This window comes from Panthera uncia, chromosome B1 (genome assembly GCF_023721935.1).
Source record: "Panthera uncia isolate 11264 chromosome B1, Puncia_PCG_1.0, whole genome shotgun sequence".
Lineage (NCBI taxonomy): Eukaryota > Metazoa > Chordata > Mammalia > Carnivora > Felidae > Panthera > Panthera uncia.
The window spans coordinates 51,782,264-51,801,112 of record NC_064811.1 but is presented as its reverse complement, the minus strand read 5'-3'; the positions used below and the strand labels follow the sequence as shown (position 1 = coordinate 51,801,112).

Below are 18,849 nucleotides of genomic sequence, written 5' to 3'. Positions count from 1 at the left end.
CATGTTTTTCTCTTTGACGTGATAAATTACAGAATTATCCTCACAAAAAATAAATCAGTTTGACTCTGTACTTAAGAAAAATTGCCAGAATGTTATTTTCACTATATTTGAGTCAGATCTTTATTTTTACAAGAAGTGTAACCAAATTGGCCTCCTATTAGCATGAACTAAATGAGAAACAATCTGTTGATAAAGTTACATAAGTTCTATGATTCTGACATAACATTTGTTTATTAGGCAAAAAGTCATTTTTAAATACAAGTGAAGAATGAAACTTCAACTTCCGTTCAAGCATCATTAACTTTCTGTAGTAGCAACTGGAGAATTTATCTTCTTAGTGAATATTCCTTATGTTGCTACTGAAATATCTGCCTTTAAGTTATTTATTGTCATGTAAAAATGTAAGCATTTCTTTCATCTACTTATTTGAATTATGTTGTCTAAAGGGACCTAAAGAAAAGAAATTATAAAGAGACATTTTGATGATCTAAATTGTGTTAGTTTATATTGATATCATTATAGATTAAGAACAGTTTAAGAGTCTCCAAATTTTTTTCTTTTTGTGTGTGTGTGCAATATATAGAATCATCTTGCTAGGTTTCATTTAAACAGATTTGGCTGAAGACTATAGCACTTACTAGACATTTTTATTCGGTCATCTACAAATCCTAATTCTAGAAGATGTTAGCTCCTGGTCATTGTCTTAACCTGTATTTATTCTCACCCATGTCACAAAGCTTGGTGATTTCAGTAGCCATGTAGATGATGTTTGAATATCTCTCATTTTTGGTCTCTAGCCTACCATGAACTCTCCTTCTCAGCATCATGTTCTAGATTTTGCTGTTACTAAAAATCGCAACTCCTCCATAATGTCAACTTCAAGATCCTACTCTCCAACTATTTTTTTCTGTATTTCTACCTTCATAAAATCTTTGACCCCTATTACTTAAAGGCTACAAATCACAAGATACCCATTTACTCAGCCAATATTCATGTTCAGATTCATGTTCATGTCCACATCATGTCATCCTGTGGGATAGGTGCTGAGTATACAGCATTGAACAACACACTATTGGAGGAGGAAGATATTGAACAAAATAAAAAACATTAAAAAAGAACCTTGGCTGTGCAGCAGAGAGTGAGGATAGAATTTAGAGGATAACTCAGAGGCTAGAGTAGTTGGCAGATATGCCATGATGATGTCTTGAACTAAAGTGGCAACAAGTGAGATAGAGGAGTGATCAGATATGTGATATATTGGAAGTAGAATGGATAGCACACATAATGATTGATTGTGAGGGGACTGAGGACAAGGAAGGAGTGAACTGTTGTATCATATTCTAGAACGCAGAAGACTGCAGGAGGAATTGGATGTGAAAAAGATGACAAGTGTGGTTTCAGACATGTTGGGGCAATATTCCTATGAGAAATATGGAGGTGTAAGTAGCTACAGGAATACATGAGACACTTGGGCTGGGGGTAAAAATTGGAGAAAAATAGATGCCACTTGAAGCATAAAAATGGGTAAAATTACCTAGAGTGGAATTTTAGCCTGAGCTGAGAAGATACAGAGCCAAATTTTAAAGCCAGGGAAAGGAGTAATCGGCAAAGGAAGTTTAAAAGATGCCAAGGGAAATTCAATGTCCTGGTAGCCAAGAAAGAGAGAATTATTCAAAACTTTGTGAGACAACATAGGAATTCAAAAGAGAGGTGGTGGAGGTGGATGTTGAAAATTTCTGAGGAGTCAATCATTTTGCAGATAAGAAATATTTATAGATTTCGGCAAAATAAAAATCATTGCTCACCACAGTGAGAGAAATTTTTATAGAATTGTTTTGGAAGGAAATATACTGGAATAGGTTGAAGTGTAAACAGAGTGTGAGAAAGTACAGAGACAATGAATCAAAAGAAATGTATTTGTCCTATATCTTATGGTTGAAATTTACTGAGGCAAATCCCCCTGATGGACATTTAAATTGTTTTTGGCATTCATTCCCACTAGTAAAAAATGGTACAAGTACTTTTTGTCATTTTTCCTAGTCATTTACTTCGGATGTATTTCCAGAAATGGTTCTCATAATTGTATCATTATTATTATTAGACAAAAAATATGAGTCTAGTACAGCTAAGAGTATCTCCTGGTTGGTTAATCCCATTCAGTTTTCTAAAGTATTTGGGGTTACATTTTGTTTTCAAAATTCTATTACTCCTGGGCCAAGTTAACAAGCACATTTTTTAAGAGTGTAAAATACAGGATAAATAACTTCTGGACTTCCTGAGAAATTAGCTTAAACGAGCATGAGTTTCTCTAGCAATGTCTAGGAACAATTGGGCTGACACAAATTATCCCTCATATCTAATTTTAGCAGCATTTTCTGTATTATTTTTATAAACAAAATACAATAGGAGGAAGTAAATACATCTAATGGAATTTTCAGCTAATGTTTTATATTACAGAACATTTACTTATTAAGCCATCATAAGTTTTCATTGACTATGAGTAGAAAAAAAATCTGAATAGACTAAGTTTGTGTTCTATATTTTAAATTATTTTCTTCCATAAACCCAAAAATCCCTTGATAGTGAGCTAATATTACAATTTATAATAAGAGACATGAAAATGTTACTTTTAATATTGATGTGCTCTGTGTTTTAGGGTATCTAATTTATTGGCAGAACATGGCCCACTGGGATCTGGGGCCTACAGATCAGTAGGTGAATGGCTAGAAGCGATCAAAATGGGCCGGTATACAGAGATTTTCATGGAAAATGGATACAGTTCAATGGACGCTGTGGCTCAGGTGACCTTGGAGTGAGTAATTTTTCTGATAATTTTTACATAATTGCTGGGGCGAGAAAAATTGTTTGGAATCCAATCTGGATGAGGTCAAGGGAAATCAGTTAACCTTTGCCCATGTGTGACAGCTTTCAAAGAAGCCTGTTCTTTTTTAGCCTGTATTGTTAACAACTGCATGGTTAATGCTACTTGTGGCCAGTATCTTTGCTTCTTTGCTTCAAACAAATAGCATTTGAATATTTGAATAATTGGAATAACAGCTCCTTGGCAAAATACTGGTATTTTGTGTTGTGGAAAAGATGTTTTCTTGATGAAGTTTTTATACTGGAACCTATGTTATATGAATGTAATTACAAAACAAACTGTAAGCACAATTGGTGTGGCTAGTCCTACATAACAGCAAAACATATTCTTAAATTTGGGCTATGATGAATACCCGGGTAGCAACAGCTTAAACAAAGCTTCCCAGGCAGGAATCTCATTTAATCTCTAAGTGGTGCACCTTATATTCTTGTAATCCAAGGATATATTAGATTCTGCCTCTGATTTGTTATTTGGTACAATCTCAGTGGAACCAATTGTGCCCTTTTCTGTTTGCACGTTTAAGATAAAATTTATCAAATCTTATTAAATAAAAATCACTAGAGTTAAGCATTAAATTCTTTAAGGTTGTAAGTTGTTTGTATTTTATTATATACTCTGTATGTGTAATTATTTTAGCCTAATATTTGTTATTTGTGAAAATTAACTGTTGTTATGGTGGTTCCATCTAGCTTACATTAACATGAATAATGTTTTAACCTATGAATATGATGACAACTTACTTTAAATTACCTACAAATTCAAAGGTTAAAATATTGTTGTGAGGATTAGAACATGGTAGAACATTCTAAAGCACTAAACCACAGTCCTTATTCCATTACTTCACATAATATTAACACTGAGCACTCACCATTTCTATTCTGGCATTCTTTGACTCATTGAACTCACTGCCAGTCCACACGAAAGGTAACAGGGTACCATCATTTGTCACCAGTTAATGTCACATTCTCAACATTTCTTATCCTCATCCCTATAATGCTGGACCTAAAATCACTACTCAGCATGCTCTCTTATGTTGCTGAACGTCATCTTCACCATCGCCTCCAAATTGTATCTATTTGATGACACGTACGCTTTGCCCACTATTTCTTTCAACACTCAAAGAACTCATTTGTGCTATATTTAAAATAGTAAACAAAATTTTGTTGATAATTTAAAACTATTTTTACATGATTGCTATTTAATTTTTCAGTAAAAATGGTCATTTTAATTTATTAAAGTCATTTGTCATTTTATATTAAAATGATACTGTAGGTATTTCTTCTACCCAATGTCAGATTACTTGTAAATATATAATAAAATTATTTGCATTAAATGATGTCTCTTTTTTTATTAAAATAGCACATATACCTATGTGTGTGTGTATGTATATACATATATATATATATATGTATATATATACATCCACTATCTTTTTGCTCCTCCCTTCACAGAATAATTTTAATCACAAATAATGGTTTTGCATTAACTACCTCTGTTTTACTTTATCTCTTTGGGGCCCCCAAATACTAGAAATATGTTGAATATCTTAGCATTGTATTTTAGCATTTCATTTGTTGATTTTAATTATTTTCGCTCATCTTTATTGTCAGCTCCTCTATCCCCAAACTCTCATTTTGTATGTTTTGTTTAAAGACTTAAAGTCTTCTTCTCTCTTCTAATTATGGTTCTCCAACCCATTTCTATTCTCTGGTAGTTTTTATCTGATCAATTTTTCTCTACTTGGTTCAGTTTCTTCTCTTTGTCTCCATTACTCTGCTATCTTGTTGCCTCTGGCTATATTGCCTCTTTTCTGATATTTTGTCTTTTGATTCATTTACCTTAACCGGAAGAGTAAAGTGAAATTTGGAAACTGTGCTAAAATCTTCATGTTCAGAGATGTTTGTCTCCATATATCAGTTGCTTCAGACTCCTGGGCCAATAAACATATTCTTTACCATGAACTGAGCCAGCAAACCTCAAATCCAGTGAAGCTGATTCCTTGGAGTCCCACACCTTTAAATATATGTCCTCTTGTTTATTGTGGTTTTGACCACATTCTTCCTGTTTGGCAAGAACACATTTATCAAAATGTTATTTAAATAACTCACAGAACAGTGAGTAATCAGTTACTTGTTTGGTCAGGAATATACGAAAAAGACTATCTGTGCATTTTGCTCGCCTTTCACCAAAATAATTATTAAAGGCACACAGCAAAGGAGCTGGGATATCAGCAAAGACAAAGACAAGCTCTTAAACACTTAAGATAATGATTTTTTACACATGGCCTTTACCCAATATTTAATACTAATTTTATGGAGGCTGCATATGCTATAATAATATAATAAATATTATTGTCCACATTATTGCCAAGGAATAATAGAAATTGAGAACTGAAAGTATACCTGTAATAAATACTTGGGGGGGGGCATGATCAAATCATGATTAATGGCATGATCAAATTATGACAACAAGAATAAACACTGAAATTTAGTGAATATTTGTGCAGTTAAGATCAATTAATATAAGGCAAAAGATCAAATTTCCATATAATTAAATTAGAAAAATATGTGCCATCGAATTTGTTCTTATATTGGGTTCAAAAAAAGGGAGAGAAAATATTACAATTTTTCAGAACTGCTGACTTTGATAAAAATTTTCCATCATAAAGGTTTAATTTTGTTTGCGATTTCCTTCCTTCTTTCTTTCTTTCTTTCTTTCTTTCTTTCTTTCTTTCTTCTTACTCTTTCTTTTGTTTGTTTATTTCTTGCCAGTAACATACATATATGGCTTAATGTGGAAAGAAAATGAACAGGTTAACAATCTTAGAGTTAAAATGTGTTCGGCAATGTGGTTTTCAACTTTAGATGTTTCTGTCTGCCATCTCTGTGCCTAAACTTTGCTATCCTGTGTACGATACACAGAACAATTGTTGTGGCAGTAATGGTGCAATCTGTACTATGGTGTGTAAATGCAGTGAATTGTGGTTGACAGGGGGAATTGTTAAGCTTGAGGTGAGTTGCAAATTGAATCCAAAAACCTGTATTAAGGACAGTATTACCACTGCTTTTTAAACTTCTTGTCAGACCAGCACTGTCAACTTTTGATTATTCAGAAGACGAACAAAATCCAGTGAATTTAAATATTATGCCAATTGTGTGTAAACTGAAGAGGTTTATGTTAGTATCATTTATTCAAATGGGGTCTTCAACTACTAAAATGGAAGTTTCACAAATCTAGGGCCAAAATTTATGCACACCAATTCAAGCAGAGTTTTTATCTTATCAATAAAGACATTATGAATAATGTATTACACACCTAAAATACACATGGGAGTACTTAGTATCCTCTTCATTCTACATAATTAAGCTAAAGTTTCTAGTCCAACCATCACTATGTCTCACTCACTGAAAATCATGACCAAACATGGTTAATCTTTGCCAAATGTAAATGTATTTATCTTGTATAGTAGATATATAAATGATTATCAGGAATCTTTAAATGAACCAAAAAATTTCAAGCATACCGTTAATGGCATGATCAAATTATGACAACAAGAATAAACACTGAAATTTAGTGAATATTTGTTAATCTCTCTTCTCCCTTCTCCTATCCAGCCAGTGTTGCTGGGGTAAATACCAGTGATATGGCTAACAGGTGTGTAAAGCAGAAGGGAGAAGTAGTGAGGGAATGACTAATCCACAGATGGGTGAACTAAATCCTGAATAATCAAGAGTTGTTCCAATATCAACTAGACACCTCTTGTTACTCTATGGTTTTCATTCTGCCATTTTAGTATCATAATATCAGCGTTTTCCATTGTTTAATATTATAGAGTAACATTTGAAAATATGCTGAAATGTAATTCCATCAATGCCAGTTCATTATATTTGCAGCTTTTCTAAAACTGATATTGCTTTGTCGACAAAAGCCAAGTTATTTTTTATGTAACAATACTCCTCTTATCATGTTTAAATTCATAAGTCTATGCTGAATCATAGTCTATCATCATTAGAATTGGCTTTGGGTATTACTTAAGATTACACATGATCATGATACATTTAGTGTAATATTTATAAAAGAGACACATTTATAACTTTACCTTGGGTAAAATTTCCTATATAGAAAAATGAGATGAGTAAAATAGCATATCTTGCATCATTTTCGAAAAACTTTTCAGCAAACACTGTAAGTAGAGCAGCAACTTCATTATCGAATGTTAAATACTTTAATTTTTAACAAATTTCTCTCACATTGTTACTGCTAAATTGACCATTCAATATGTACTTGGCAGTACAAGAGTAAAATAGGAATGCTTAGAAGTCATGAAAGTATGAAGCAAAACTACTTAAAATACATTAATGCACTTAGCAATATTGGAATAAACCTTTATTGAAAACATTTTTCTAATGCTATTTTAATTTTCATTTGTAATATAATTAGAAGAATATTAAATACAAGTTTTGAAGGAACTACTTTGCTGCCGAGAACAACTTTAACTTGCATAAATGATCTTATTTCTCTCTCACCTTTTCACTGAAAATCACACTGCATAAAGGTATATGGACATTGCATGCATTATACTCATGCTATTTTCTAAATCTCTGCGCATTGATTTGACAGCTTTTGAAATGACAAGTCAGATTTTTAAAACATCAGCATTCCATTAAAGACACACATAATTTATGGCAATATATAAAATGCCGCGTTGTGTTTTTATAATTCCATTTCTTCCATGGAAAGGAGGAGGTGGGAGGGAGGAAGAGAGAATTTCAGTGGTCTGACCTTCCGTATGCATCTTAGGGGATAATCATATTATAAGGTGACCTTGAAAGAAATCTTATATTTAACACACTGGAGAAATTTACACAAATTTAACCCAAAATCTAGATGTATGAAATGTTCTGAAGAAAGATTGTATTTGCCTATGAACACAAGCTCTATAACAGCATTTATTACTCAAATACAATTCCTCAAAACATGTGTCCTTTAGCAGGATATAGATGTCATAAAAATTTTAAATTTCAAAAGCACTGAACCAGAGTCTTTCTTGCGGTCAAGTTATTTTCAGAGAATGAAGTTATACTTACGTATAATATAGCTACTATATAATTAAGAAAGGGAAATGATAAGTCAAACCAGTGATTTGATATCAGTGAAACAACCAAGTTTGGAATGTGGGGCGCATGTATGCACATCACACACACACACACACACACACACACACACTTTAAATTAAGATTTCGGTGTTATATATTCAAAATCCAGGCTGTTTCAGTGGGAAACCTATAATTTCTTTTTCAGGTCTTTCAGAATAAGTTGTGATGATTATTTTCAAAAGCTCATTCCTAATAATTGGTTTAGCCATATGAGTTGTGCAGTCTAAGTATGTATCTATAGCATCAGTACTTTCAAATGGGTATTTGTCAGAATCACCTGTGGGTTTATAAGGCATATGATAAAACATATGTTTTAAAACTCCATTTCAATTACTAATTATTTAAATTCTCTAGCAGAGAATGATTATTTTCAGGTTAAGAAATTTTCATCCCTTTCACCTGACGTAGGTCCAAATTATGCTAGTGACCGGCCATGAAGTATAGGTTAGCTCATAACTGAAATTGCCATGAGGTATAGATTGAGTTACCATAGCCTCAAAGAAGTATGTGTTCAGCTTCCTTCATTAAATATTGTCTTTCTTTAGAATTTTGGATATTTGATGTTATAGCTACAGAGTTCTCATTTTACGGATGAGGAAATTATTGTAATTTAAAGTACTTTGTTCAAAATCAGATCTCAGAGTAATGAGAAATTTTTAAAGAGTATGGACTTTGGTATCAGGTTCCTGGTTTTAGTACTAGCCCTGACACCCACTAGCTGTGTCATCTACTCAAGTGGTTTAAATTCTGTAAACTTCATTTTCTCATCTATGAAAGATTAACAGAAATCTATTATCATAGAGTTATGTATTTTTCCAGCATGTAGGAAGAGGACATCTTAATTCTCACTTATTATCTTTATATTAGTGTAATAGTTGTCAACTAGGGAAGATTTTGCTATTCAGGGGACATATGGCAAGAGTTTTGTCTTGTAACCACAAAGGGTCAACAGTAGTGCAATGCTTCTGGTATTTGGTGGATAGAGGCCAGAAATGATGCTAGATATTCTATAATGCACAGGATGGCCCTTAAAACAAAGACTTATCTATCCCATAATGTTAACAGGGGAAAAGCTAAGAAGTTCTGATGTAGTTGAAAAGAGAAATTTATTCCCATGCTAGTCAGTAACTCACTATTTTATAGTCTATTTCATAACTAATAATAGTGATTTTGTTTCAAAGTGAATTTTTACTGTTTTCTTTTTCTTTTTGCTGATTATCTTCCATGGCTACCATTATAAATAAATATATAATATAATATAATATAATATAATATAATATAATATAAATATATTTATTTTTTACACTGATGTTTTATAGTTTTAATATTTTCTCATGTTCAATTCTAAGAGAGAAAGAACTGTGTTGCCACCATAAGTATCAATTGCTTCTTTTTTTAGCTACTTTCCATTTCCTGAAACTCTCATAAAAAACCAATGAAACATAAAGGGGCAAAGAAACCTAAGATATTATTTAAATAAGCAATTATTTCCAATACTAATATAGGTAGAGCCTAAATACCCATTTCTAAAATTTCTATCCTCTGATAATTAAGAGATTTACTTGTTTCTAAAGCTATCCAATTTTACATATAATGATTCTAATGTCATTGTCTTCAATTCTAAGGAAGTCTAAGATAATCTGAAGTTAATACATTTACTGAATGCACAAATATTCTGTTACCATAATGTGTTCAATAAGGTAATTATCTGAAGAAATATAACATGGCAAACAGTTTGGTCACCTAAAAATCTTAAATTGTTATTTTTTTTCTATAATTAATATTGCTATTTGCCAAACATACCTGAATAATTTTATTTACCAAATATGTACCTCAAGGGAATAGAATTTCTGAATTTCCTATGAAATAACAATTAGGAACCATGGGCCCTGACCTTGAACTCCATAATACACTATTAATTTAGAAATCTAAACATTTATAATTTTCTTTTGAATAAGGAAACAGTAAAAATATATCTTGGTTGAAAAGACTTTCTGATAGTGTGTAATCTTCAGAATGCTCTAAATGCCAAGAGAGCCTAGATATTATTTGGTAAAGGAGGAAAACTCTGGTATTTTGGGTTCCAAGTAAAAAATAAAAGACCAGTAAAACCTTGGTTTGCGAGCATAATTCATTCTGCAAACATGCTTGTAATCCAAAGCACTTGTATATTAAAGTGAATTTCAAGAAGCATTGGCTCAGTTGTGATCATGTGACATTCGGTATCATGTACTACTGGCATTGCAAAACATTTTTCCTTTATCCAATTAAAATTTATTAGAAATATTTGCTCGTCTTGCAAAACACTCGCAGAACAAGTTGCTCACAATCCAAGGTTTTACATATTTGAAGGTGTTCTGATAGCAATGTAGTGATCATTATCCCATAAAGATAATCTGTTATATAAAATGATTGTACTGACTGAGTCATTTGAAGAGTATGGTCTTTGACTGCTTAACTGTAAAAATTTTAAAGTATATTTTATGCCTATTTCTTCTAGCAAAACAAAAAAGTTCTTGTTCCTGTTGTAGGTCCACATTTTCAAAATTATTCAATGAAATTGTACCTTTAATTTAAATATGTTATTGGTAAGCGTGCAAATTTATTTTTCACTAATCTGTGCCACCAAAATAATGATGTCCAAAAGATGAGGTGGGGGGCAATTATATCTTATATCAGTCCTTATGTTAAATATTTCTTGGACTGCAAACAGATTTTCAAGGTACAATTTTGAAGCCTGCCTTTGAAAATTGGACCCGATATGTCTCATATCGGATTGTATCATATCGATGTCTCATATAGGATTGTAATCTAATTAGCTTCTGCAAAATGTTTGTATCTTTGCCAGCGTGAAAGTATTGAGGTGTGCTACCAATTGAATCAATACATACATCCAATGTGTGCTTTCTTCATACAGGGATTTGAGACGGCTTGGAGTGACTCTTGTCGGTCACCAGAAGAAGATCATGAACAGCCTTCAAGAAATGAAGGTGCAGCTGGTAAATGGGATGGTGCCACTGTAACTTCCTTTTCATGTCACTTTGTCAAGTGAATGATTCTGCACTTTGTAAACAAGTCCTGAGATTTATTTTAACGAAAAAAAAAAGGGGGAAAAGGGAAAACTCAGTGATTTCTAAACCTTAGGAGAGCCTTGGTTCAAGCCACAGAATTTGTAATCAGTGTTTTACTAAAATCTCCTTATCTTCCTCTCAGTGTCTTCGTTTTTCATGAAGCAAGTATAACCCGCATAGAATAAAAACATGAGGTTAAACATGATCTTATGTTGCAACAAGAAAATCCTTTCCACTACTTCTACAAAATTTTATAAATGAAAATATAACTATATAGAGCACCTTTACAGACTGAATTAAGGCAGCCCCTTTCAAAACTTCCAAGAATCTACTTGAAAGGAAAAGTTTATAGCCATTTGTGGGCTAACAAAAGCTGCAATTTCCTGAAGTTTACTTCAAGTCTGAATTGTCTACATAAGTGTATTGAAGAGCAATATGATTAGATAATTTCCTAATAGATACCTTCTTTTGTAATTTTAAAATGCTGTTACACAGCGTTAAGTTATAGAAACTAGTGTATAAATATGTTGCTTGATCAAGGACAAGTACAATACAGGGTGTATATTTATTTTTCTGTGTTATAAAATTTATGTTTAGTTGCTCTTCTAGAAACTATTAGGTAATAAATGTGTATATACTGTATCATTTGCTATATACCCAGGAATCAATTTAAGTTGGAGTTTCATGTGTGATGCTTGCACATGCGTGCATTACCATTCTGCTTGCATTTTTAATAGTGTTTTAATTTTAGCAACATACAGGAACGAGTGTTCCAGAGTGTAATAGGAATAGGAGAAATAGGGAAGCAGTAAAACAAAATTGAACACAAGCTTGTGTCTTTCTTCCTCTCATATGTCCAAAAGCTACTAAATCTCTTTATTCACTAACGGGAAATGTCTATAAGATTAAATCCCCTTTGGCTTTTTGAAAACACTTTGTGATATCTGTGACAATGCAGTTCTTCTAGCCATTAATCTTGCACCCCTGTAAGAAATTTCACCTTTCTGAGTCCCAGAAAATACCTTGTCAAGCAAAGTTGACACCGAAGGGCACATTTTCAGCAGGATGTAGAAGGATTTAACTGTGCAGGCTTCTGTTAATGTTGTTAAATCCAGGCACATAGCACTAAGCATTACCCCTAAGTGTTAATCCTTTGTAACCATTTCCCTTGTGGTTCAGCTGTAGACATTTTGATACTAAGGCAGCAATGGAATGATGAAATATATATATATATATATATATATATATATACACATTTCCTTCAGAATTTTCTTTGTTTCAAGATTTAACAAGTTTTATTTGTTGGTGGCTGTTTATTCATTTGGTAATTTCATCTTGTATTCAGTTTCATCAAATCGAATTTACTTTGATAAACCAGTCTAAAGTATTATTTAATTGGCTTTCTTAAGGAACTTAAGATATGTTTTGTGTACATTTTATGTGCCGCATTTGGTTAAGACTGGCATTTGTGGTACAAATTATACGGTTTATTATTAGAGTTCTAACAAAACTGACTCCTTGGTGAAGTAACAATTTTTTATGATATTGCATTTTATAGAACCATGGAAAGATACGTGATTATTCAAGGAGCACAGCATTTGAACAAAGTATAGCCTACTTATGATTATCAAGGGCAATAGTATATTGAAGTAGTCTGGGTTAATGGAATCTATAGAAAATATTCCTGCATGATATTAATGGTGTTCTCTCTCTTTTCCAAGCACTTGTTTTACTTGAATGTTAGCCCATACAAGAATAAATCCTTAAGAAATAACTTCTTTCTACCCTGCCCACCTTTTACTTAAGCAGTAAAGTAACTCCTTGCTAAAGAACATGACAAAGAAAGAAAGAAAGAAAGAAAGAAAGAAAAAGAAAGAGAAAGAAAGAAAGAAAGAAAGAAAGAAAGAAAAAAGAAAAAGTTGTAAGCAACTCTCAGATGGTATATTAGTATATTTAATTTGGTCCAGTTTTGGCTATAAATACTTACTAGGTCTATACTATACCATGGGTTCTTATAAAATATGCTTCAAGTATACTTTATTAGTTTAGTGAAATTTTCAGAGAAAGTAAAGAAAGGTGGATTTAGCATTGTCTTGATAAAATCAGAAGTAAGCAGGCATCACTATTATAAAAGATGTCTTTGTTCATTTCAAGAAACAAAATGAACTAAACATTCTTTTTTACAAAATAATCGGAGACTGTGTTGCACTTTATTGAATTTTGTAAAAACAACTGAACTTAAGTGATAAAGTAACAACTGAGAAACTTCAAAGTAGGAACAGACATATTGATTTAAAAGATAAACTATTGTAAGTGTTAGGACGAGTCACAGTTATTTACACATAACAAAGATATTTTCTGAATTGTCTTCTAACTTTGTGTGTTCAAAAATGATTGGGAAGTCAGCACAAAGTATATCTAAGTGACTAGAACTTAAAGCTACAATGTAGGTTTCCTCTTTTTCGAAGAAGAACATTACAAATTAGGATGGATCAGATTCCTTTGCAATCTTGGTGTTCATTTTGGAACGTAAATTGAGATGAAAGTTAGACACATAGATTTCATCGATATTTCAATTCGGTTGAGAATTCTTTTTTCCCATTTTGGTTGAGAATGTCAATATGATTTTAAAAGAAGTAAAGAGACTTCCAAATAAGATATGCTCTCCCCCACGTAAAATAAATAAATAAATACATACATACATACATAAAAATAAAAAGAGGAAAGAATTTCCTTCTAAAATATTTATTCACTACTGGATATGTCACCAATTGGGAAGTGCCAATCTCATCTATAAATGTGAGAAGTGGTACAGGGAGAAGAGGCAGCTCTTGTGAAATGCAGTGAGGCAGTAACCCAGGGTGAGGTTTGACAAATCTTGATTGTGTGATTTCTTATCCTTTGGTTCATTTTGTCACCTACCAGACAACTAACAATAAAACAGAGACTCAATAATTTTAGCACATAAGATAGATTTGTCAAATAATACATAATGTTATTGTAGCTATCAAGTAGCAATACCTTTAAAGCATGAGTCACTCTCAGAGTTGAACTTTGAAAAATATTTTTTCAAAATACTGATACCTGTTGAAGTCACTCAGTTACTACTTTTATCAATCATAATTTGTTTCCGAATTTTTCTACTTACTCACGTGTTCTTCTGGGCAATTTGAAATGTCTGAATTGTATGTAAAAATGTGAGGATTCTGATTTTCCCATTTAAAAAAAATAATGTGCATGATCTTTTATGTCTTCTATTTTAATCACCAAATCAGTGTTCTAAAGTTGTAGGATTACTGTAAAATCTATATTCCAATATTCTGTCCAAACTTAAATGTGGCCAGCATTATTAGTTTTGGAGTTGCCAAAACAATACAGAACATCCTTCACTTAGTTTGTAGAGTCTTAACCAGTGTGCAATGGTGAAGAGATAGTTTCACATCTTAAGTTTAAAATGAAAATTATTATCTGTTGAACACTTATGTGTTTGCATGTCTACTATTTAATCTCTGTGTCAAAGTCAAAGATTTTTTTTTAACACCATTCTTCCTCCCATTTAAAGTGGATGTTCAGAAGCACAAGTAGAGATATTTATCTGTGGAAGACATTTTTGTTTGTAACGGTGCATTGGATGGCAAATGCTATTTGCATCAGATGTTAGAAATTTACTAGATGAATGATGTTGCGTAATAGAATAAGATCTTTTTTCCCATTTTTTTCTTTCTAAAAATGAGAAAACAAAAAGCTAAGTATGATAGTAAACTGTCTTTGCTTATGTCCTGCCAGATGTTTCAACTCAAAATAAGTAAAAAGTAGGTACAATGTGATGATGATGATGATGATGATAATGAATGAACAACAAAATGCTAGTTTTAGGAAATTAATAACTACAATAAGTCATCATTGCTTCAACTCTGTAGCACAGCTGGTTACATGGAATATTTTTCTGTATTATGCCGTTAATTATATAGTAATGTATCAAAGGAGAAAAAGATACTAACTTTTCATGTTGGTTTATGAAAAAAAATCTTTTTACACATGAATGATTGAATGTTCTTGTTCAAATGACCACAAAATTATTGCTTAAGAGAAGACACAATTCTTAAAAAAAAAAAGAGAGAGTTGATCTATAATAATAAGAATCAAATGTCATTTATTTCTTCTAAATGTAAATGCAAAAAATTGAAGGTGGCAACATACATCATGTTTATTCAGTCTGAGATATATTAACAGTAAAGGTTTTAGTGGTCAACATATTTGTGAATCTTTAGATTGCTATAGTTTTACATTCAATAATTTTACAGTATGTAAATTTCATTTATAATAGTCTAAGAATAAAATTTAGACTCAGTCACTTGTTAATATGTTTATTAAATTCTCTTAGTTTCAGGCAGGTCAGAAGCAGCTGTATAGAGTATCTTATTCTATGCTAGGCATCAGGATATCTCAAATTCTTGCCTGAGCATTAATTCAAGAAAGGATTAGCATTTCTGTATCTTTTCCCCATTTGAAGCTCTATGTGCATTTCGTTTGTGTACATGTTTTTGTAGTGTAAGATACGAAATTTTATATTTTTTCAGAAAATAAAAAAACCCTTTGAATACAGTTAAATCCGATTGTCATGTTTGACCCTCCCCCAAAAGACTTTAAAGTTACAGACTTTGTATAATGATTTCAGTCAGTTCTAATAAAAATGTTTGAATTTCCTATGCTAAATATTTAAAATGCAATCAGCATTCATTTTCTTCAAAGGCATATTCATGAATCTTTGCATTCAAGCATTTTTTGCAAGTCGAGTTTGACAGAAGACTGTAGGACATGAGCATAATTGTGTGAAGCCTAATTAGAAATTGATTTGTGACAGTGTAATACATTACTTGAAAAAACAAAAACAAAAACAGAAAACTGTGTGTACCATCTGCAAAAAGAGACTTTCTGCTGACCAGCATTAGTTGGTCGTCTTCTCACTGCTTATGGAGTAGGGTGGAGGAGTTGCATTCTTATAAGAAAGTGTGTCAGCAAGTACAAATGCTCCCTCTTCTGTATATATTATATTACTCTCCTTTTGTAAAAAGCATACGAAGCAATCTGCTGTATTCAAGGGAATTAATCATATTTGTAAATTTTTGCATTTACATTCCTGAAAAGTGACATCATCATGCATATGGAAATAATCCCTAACTCCTTTGCTTATGCACTGAATCAGTATTATAAGGTATATATATTATTTATTTAGTAAACAGCCTCATGTAAAGACTCCGAGTATTCTGTTATCAAGTATTTTCGTCTCTGCTTTGCTGCAAATGCAAAGATCTTATGATAAAAGGGTTTTCCCCCCAGTCTTATGGACACCCTCGATCAGACAGGAGGGATGGTGTGGTGGTGGAAAAGTAAACATTTAATTAGAATGTACTATTCTGGATTAGAATTTTCTACACATACTTTTGAAACACATTATATTGTTTCTGTTTTACTAATGAGGAATCCATGACCCAAAGCTGTTAAGAAGTTGCCCAAGTCCTGACTGCTTCTCAAAGTCAGGATGAAAACCACATTTATTTGAGACCAAATCCATAAGCTTTCTACTACACTGTACTGATTTCACAATGTTGGCGATGCTATCTAGATAATGGAATCATTTAGGCCGATCTTCTAATTTAATTGATGGAGGAACTGAGGTTTAGCAAGAAAAACATGACCTGAACATTTCCACAAAGTGAAGGGTAAACCATGGGTGGGAAGCAGGATTTGACTTATTACATTTCTAACATATTTGATTTTTAGAGTAAGCCAAACTTTGGGCATCAAAAATAGTTGTTATTTGTAATTCTTCCACTGAGTAGGAGCACAATCTAATTCAGTGTATATTTCTAGTATATGCATAATTTCCTCAACTACAAGCACAGAAAATTGCAATACATATTTATTATTTATTTCCATCTATAATATCTGAATTTTGTTTGTGGAAATTTGAAAGCTACTAGTGATTCTCTACCAAACTGTTAGCAAAAGTAATATATATATATATATATTTATATTTATTAAAATTCACAGTAACCATTTAAATCAAATAGAGTTTTATATAAAATATTAAATGCAATTTTACTTGAATTAGCAAGCCAAAAATAATAAATTAGAATAAAACTGGCAAAAATGTTGAAATATAGATAATTGTTTTTTTCATAGAAAGTTATGAGTTAAGTCATCCCTCTAACTTTTTTAAAGTTGATAATAAAAAATATTAATGTGTTGGGGTTATTTATTTCAGTTTGAAGTTTGTTAGTGATCCTAAATTTTCAGAAAGTAAAAATTTACATTCAGTCCTCACAGCAGTCCTTTAGGTGAGACATTTATTCTGTTTTTCTTTTGGAGGCCACACAAGGCTAAGTGACTTTCCTCAGATCACATACTTTGTTGTTATATCCCTGCTTTCTTTTAATTTTTTTTTAATGTTTATTTTTGACAAAGAGAGCATGAGCAGGAGAGGGGCAGAGAGAGGGAGACACAGAATCCGAAGCAGGCTCCAGGCTCTGAGCTGTCAGCACAGAGCCTGACGCAGGGCTTGAACTCACAGACCTCGAGATCATGACCTGAGCTGAAGTCGGATGCTCAACCGACTGAGCCATGCAGGCCCCCCATCCCTGCTCTCTTTTAAAGTTTATCCTCTGCCTCTGAGTTCCAGATGATGTTCTCCTAGCTGGTTTGGAATCTGTTCCATCAATTGCACCTGGTCTTGAATATCTTCAGCTATCAGTCTCCATGATTCCCTTCACCTACCTTCTCCATGTATGTGAGGGGGTACATAGCATGTGGTTGTCTGCAGCCAGCATACCAAAGCCTGATCTGTCACTCACTATTTGAGCTCAGGCAAGCCATTTAATCTCCTGGCTTCCAGGTACCTCATTTATTAAATGAGGAAATCATCTGGCTATTCTGAGAATCCAAGAATATGAATACATATACAGAGTGAAAATAATGCCAACCACATAATAATTGATCAGTAAATGTTATATATATATGTATATATATATATATATACACATATATATATATTCCTCACTGAAATCTTTCTTCTTGCTCAAAGTTTTCTTCTCATTCTATAATTGTTTGAACTTAATGATATCAAACTTTCAAACACATATAAAAGTTTATAAAATTTTAATAAATTCCCGTATACATATAAGCCAACTTCACCAATTATCAACCAAGGCTATTTTATTTTTTTGTATATAACTTCAGTGACTCTCTGCTCTCCCAGATTAAAAAATGTTCCCAGATTTTTTGTCATATCATAAATAAATATTTCAGTGTGTATATCCAAATAGGATTATTTTAATGTAATCATACTACTGTTACACTATCTAAAAACTCATCATCTTTCAAAATATTTTTAAATATCCAATCATCATATGGATTCAAATTTTATGGACACAATCATCAATGGGTGTTTCATCATACTTTTTTTACAGTTTATTTGAATTAATATCTAAATGTTCCCTTTATTTCCTATAAGTTGTCAGTTAGACTTACAGATTTAGATAAGTCAGATTCAGGTTTAACTTTTTTTTTTTTAAGAAGGCAAGTCATGTATATTGAGGAGCATTGAAAAATAACTTTTCATTTGAAATGGTGATTTTCATCTTTCTTTTTTTCATTTAATTGCCACACTACATGTAAAAAGACCAATCTCTGTTTATAAACTATTTAGTTACTATGAGATATAGTTTATATAGACAAATCA

At 32.1% G+C, this 18,849-nt stretch overlaps 1 protein-coding gene across 5 annotated transcripts in view; it reads left to right on the top strand.

The window, feature by feature from the left end:
* Positions 1-12,309, top strand: part of EPHA5 (EPH receptor A5) — a 340,575-nt gene extending 328,266 nt beyond the window's left edge. For 2 of the 5 annotated variants that reach the window (XM_049630545.1, XM_049630544.1), the window contains exons 16-17: positions 2,657-2,812; positions 10,955-12,309. In XM_049630545.1, the coding sequence (XP_049486502.1) occupies positions 2,657-2,812; positions 10,955-11,060 (262 nt within the window). In that variant the 3' untranslated portion in view covers positions 11,061-12,309. Of the gene's footprint in view, positions 1-2,656; positions 2,817-5,933; positions 5,948-10,954 lie in introns of those variants that run through there. The other 3 variants (XM_049630547.1, XM_049630546.1, XR_007457774.1) reach the window with 2 other exon arrangements.
* Positions 12,310-18,849: the final 6,540 nt, after the last annotated feature.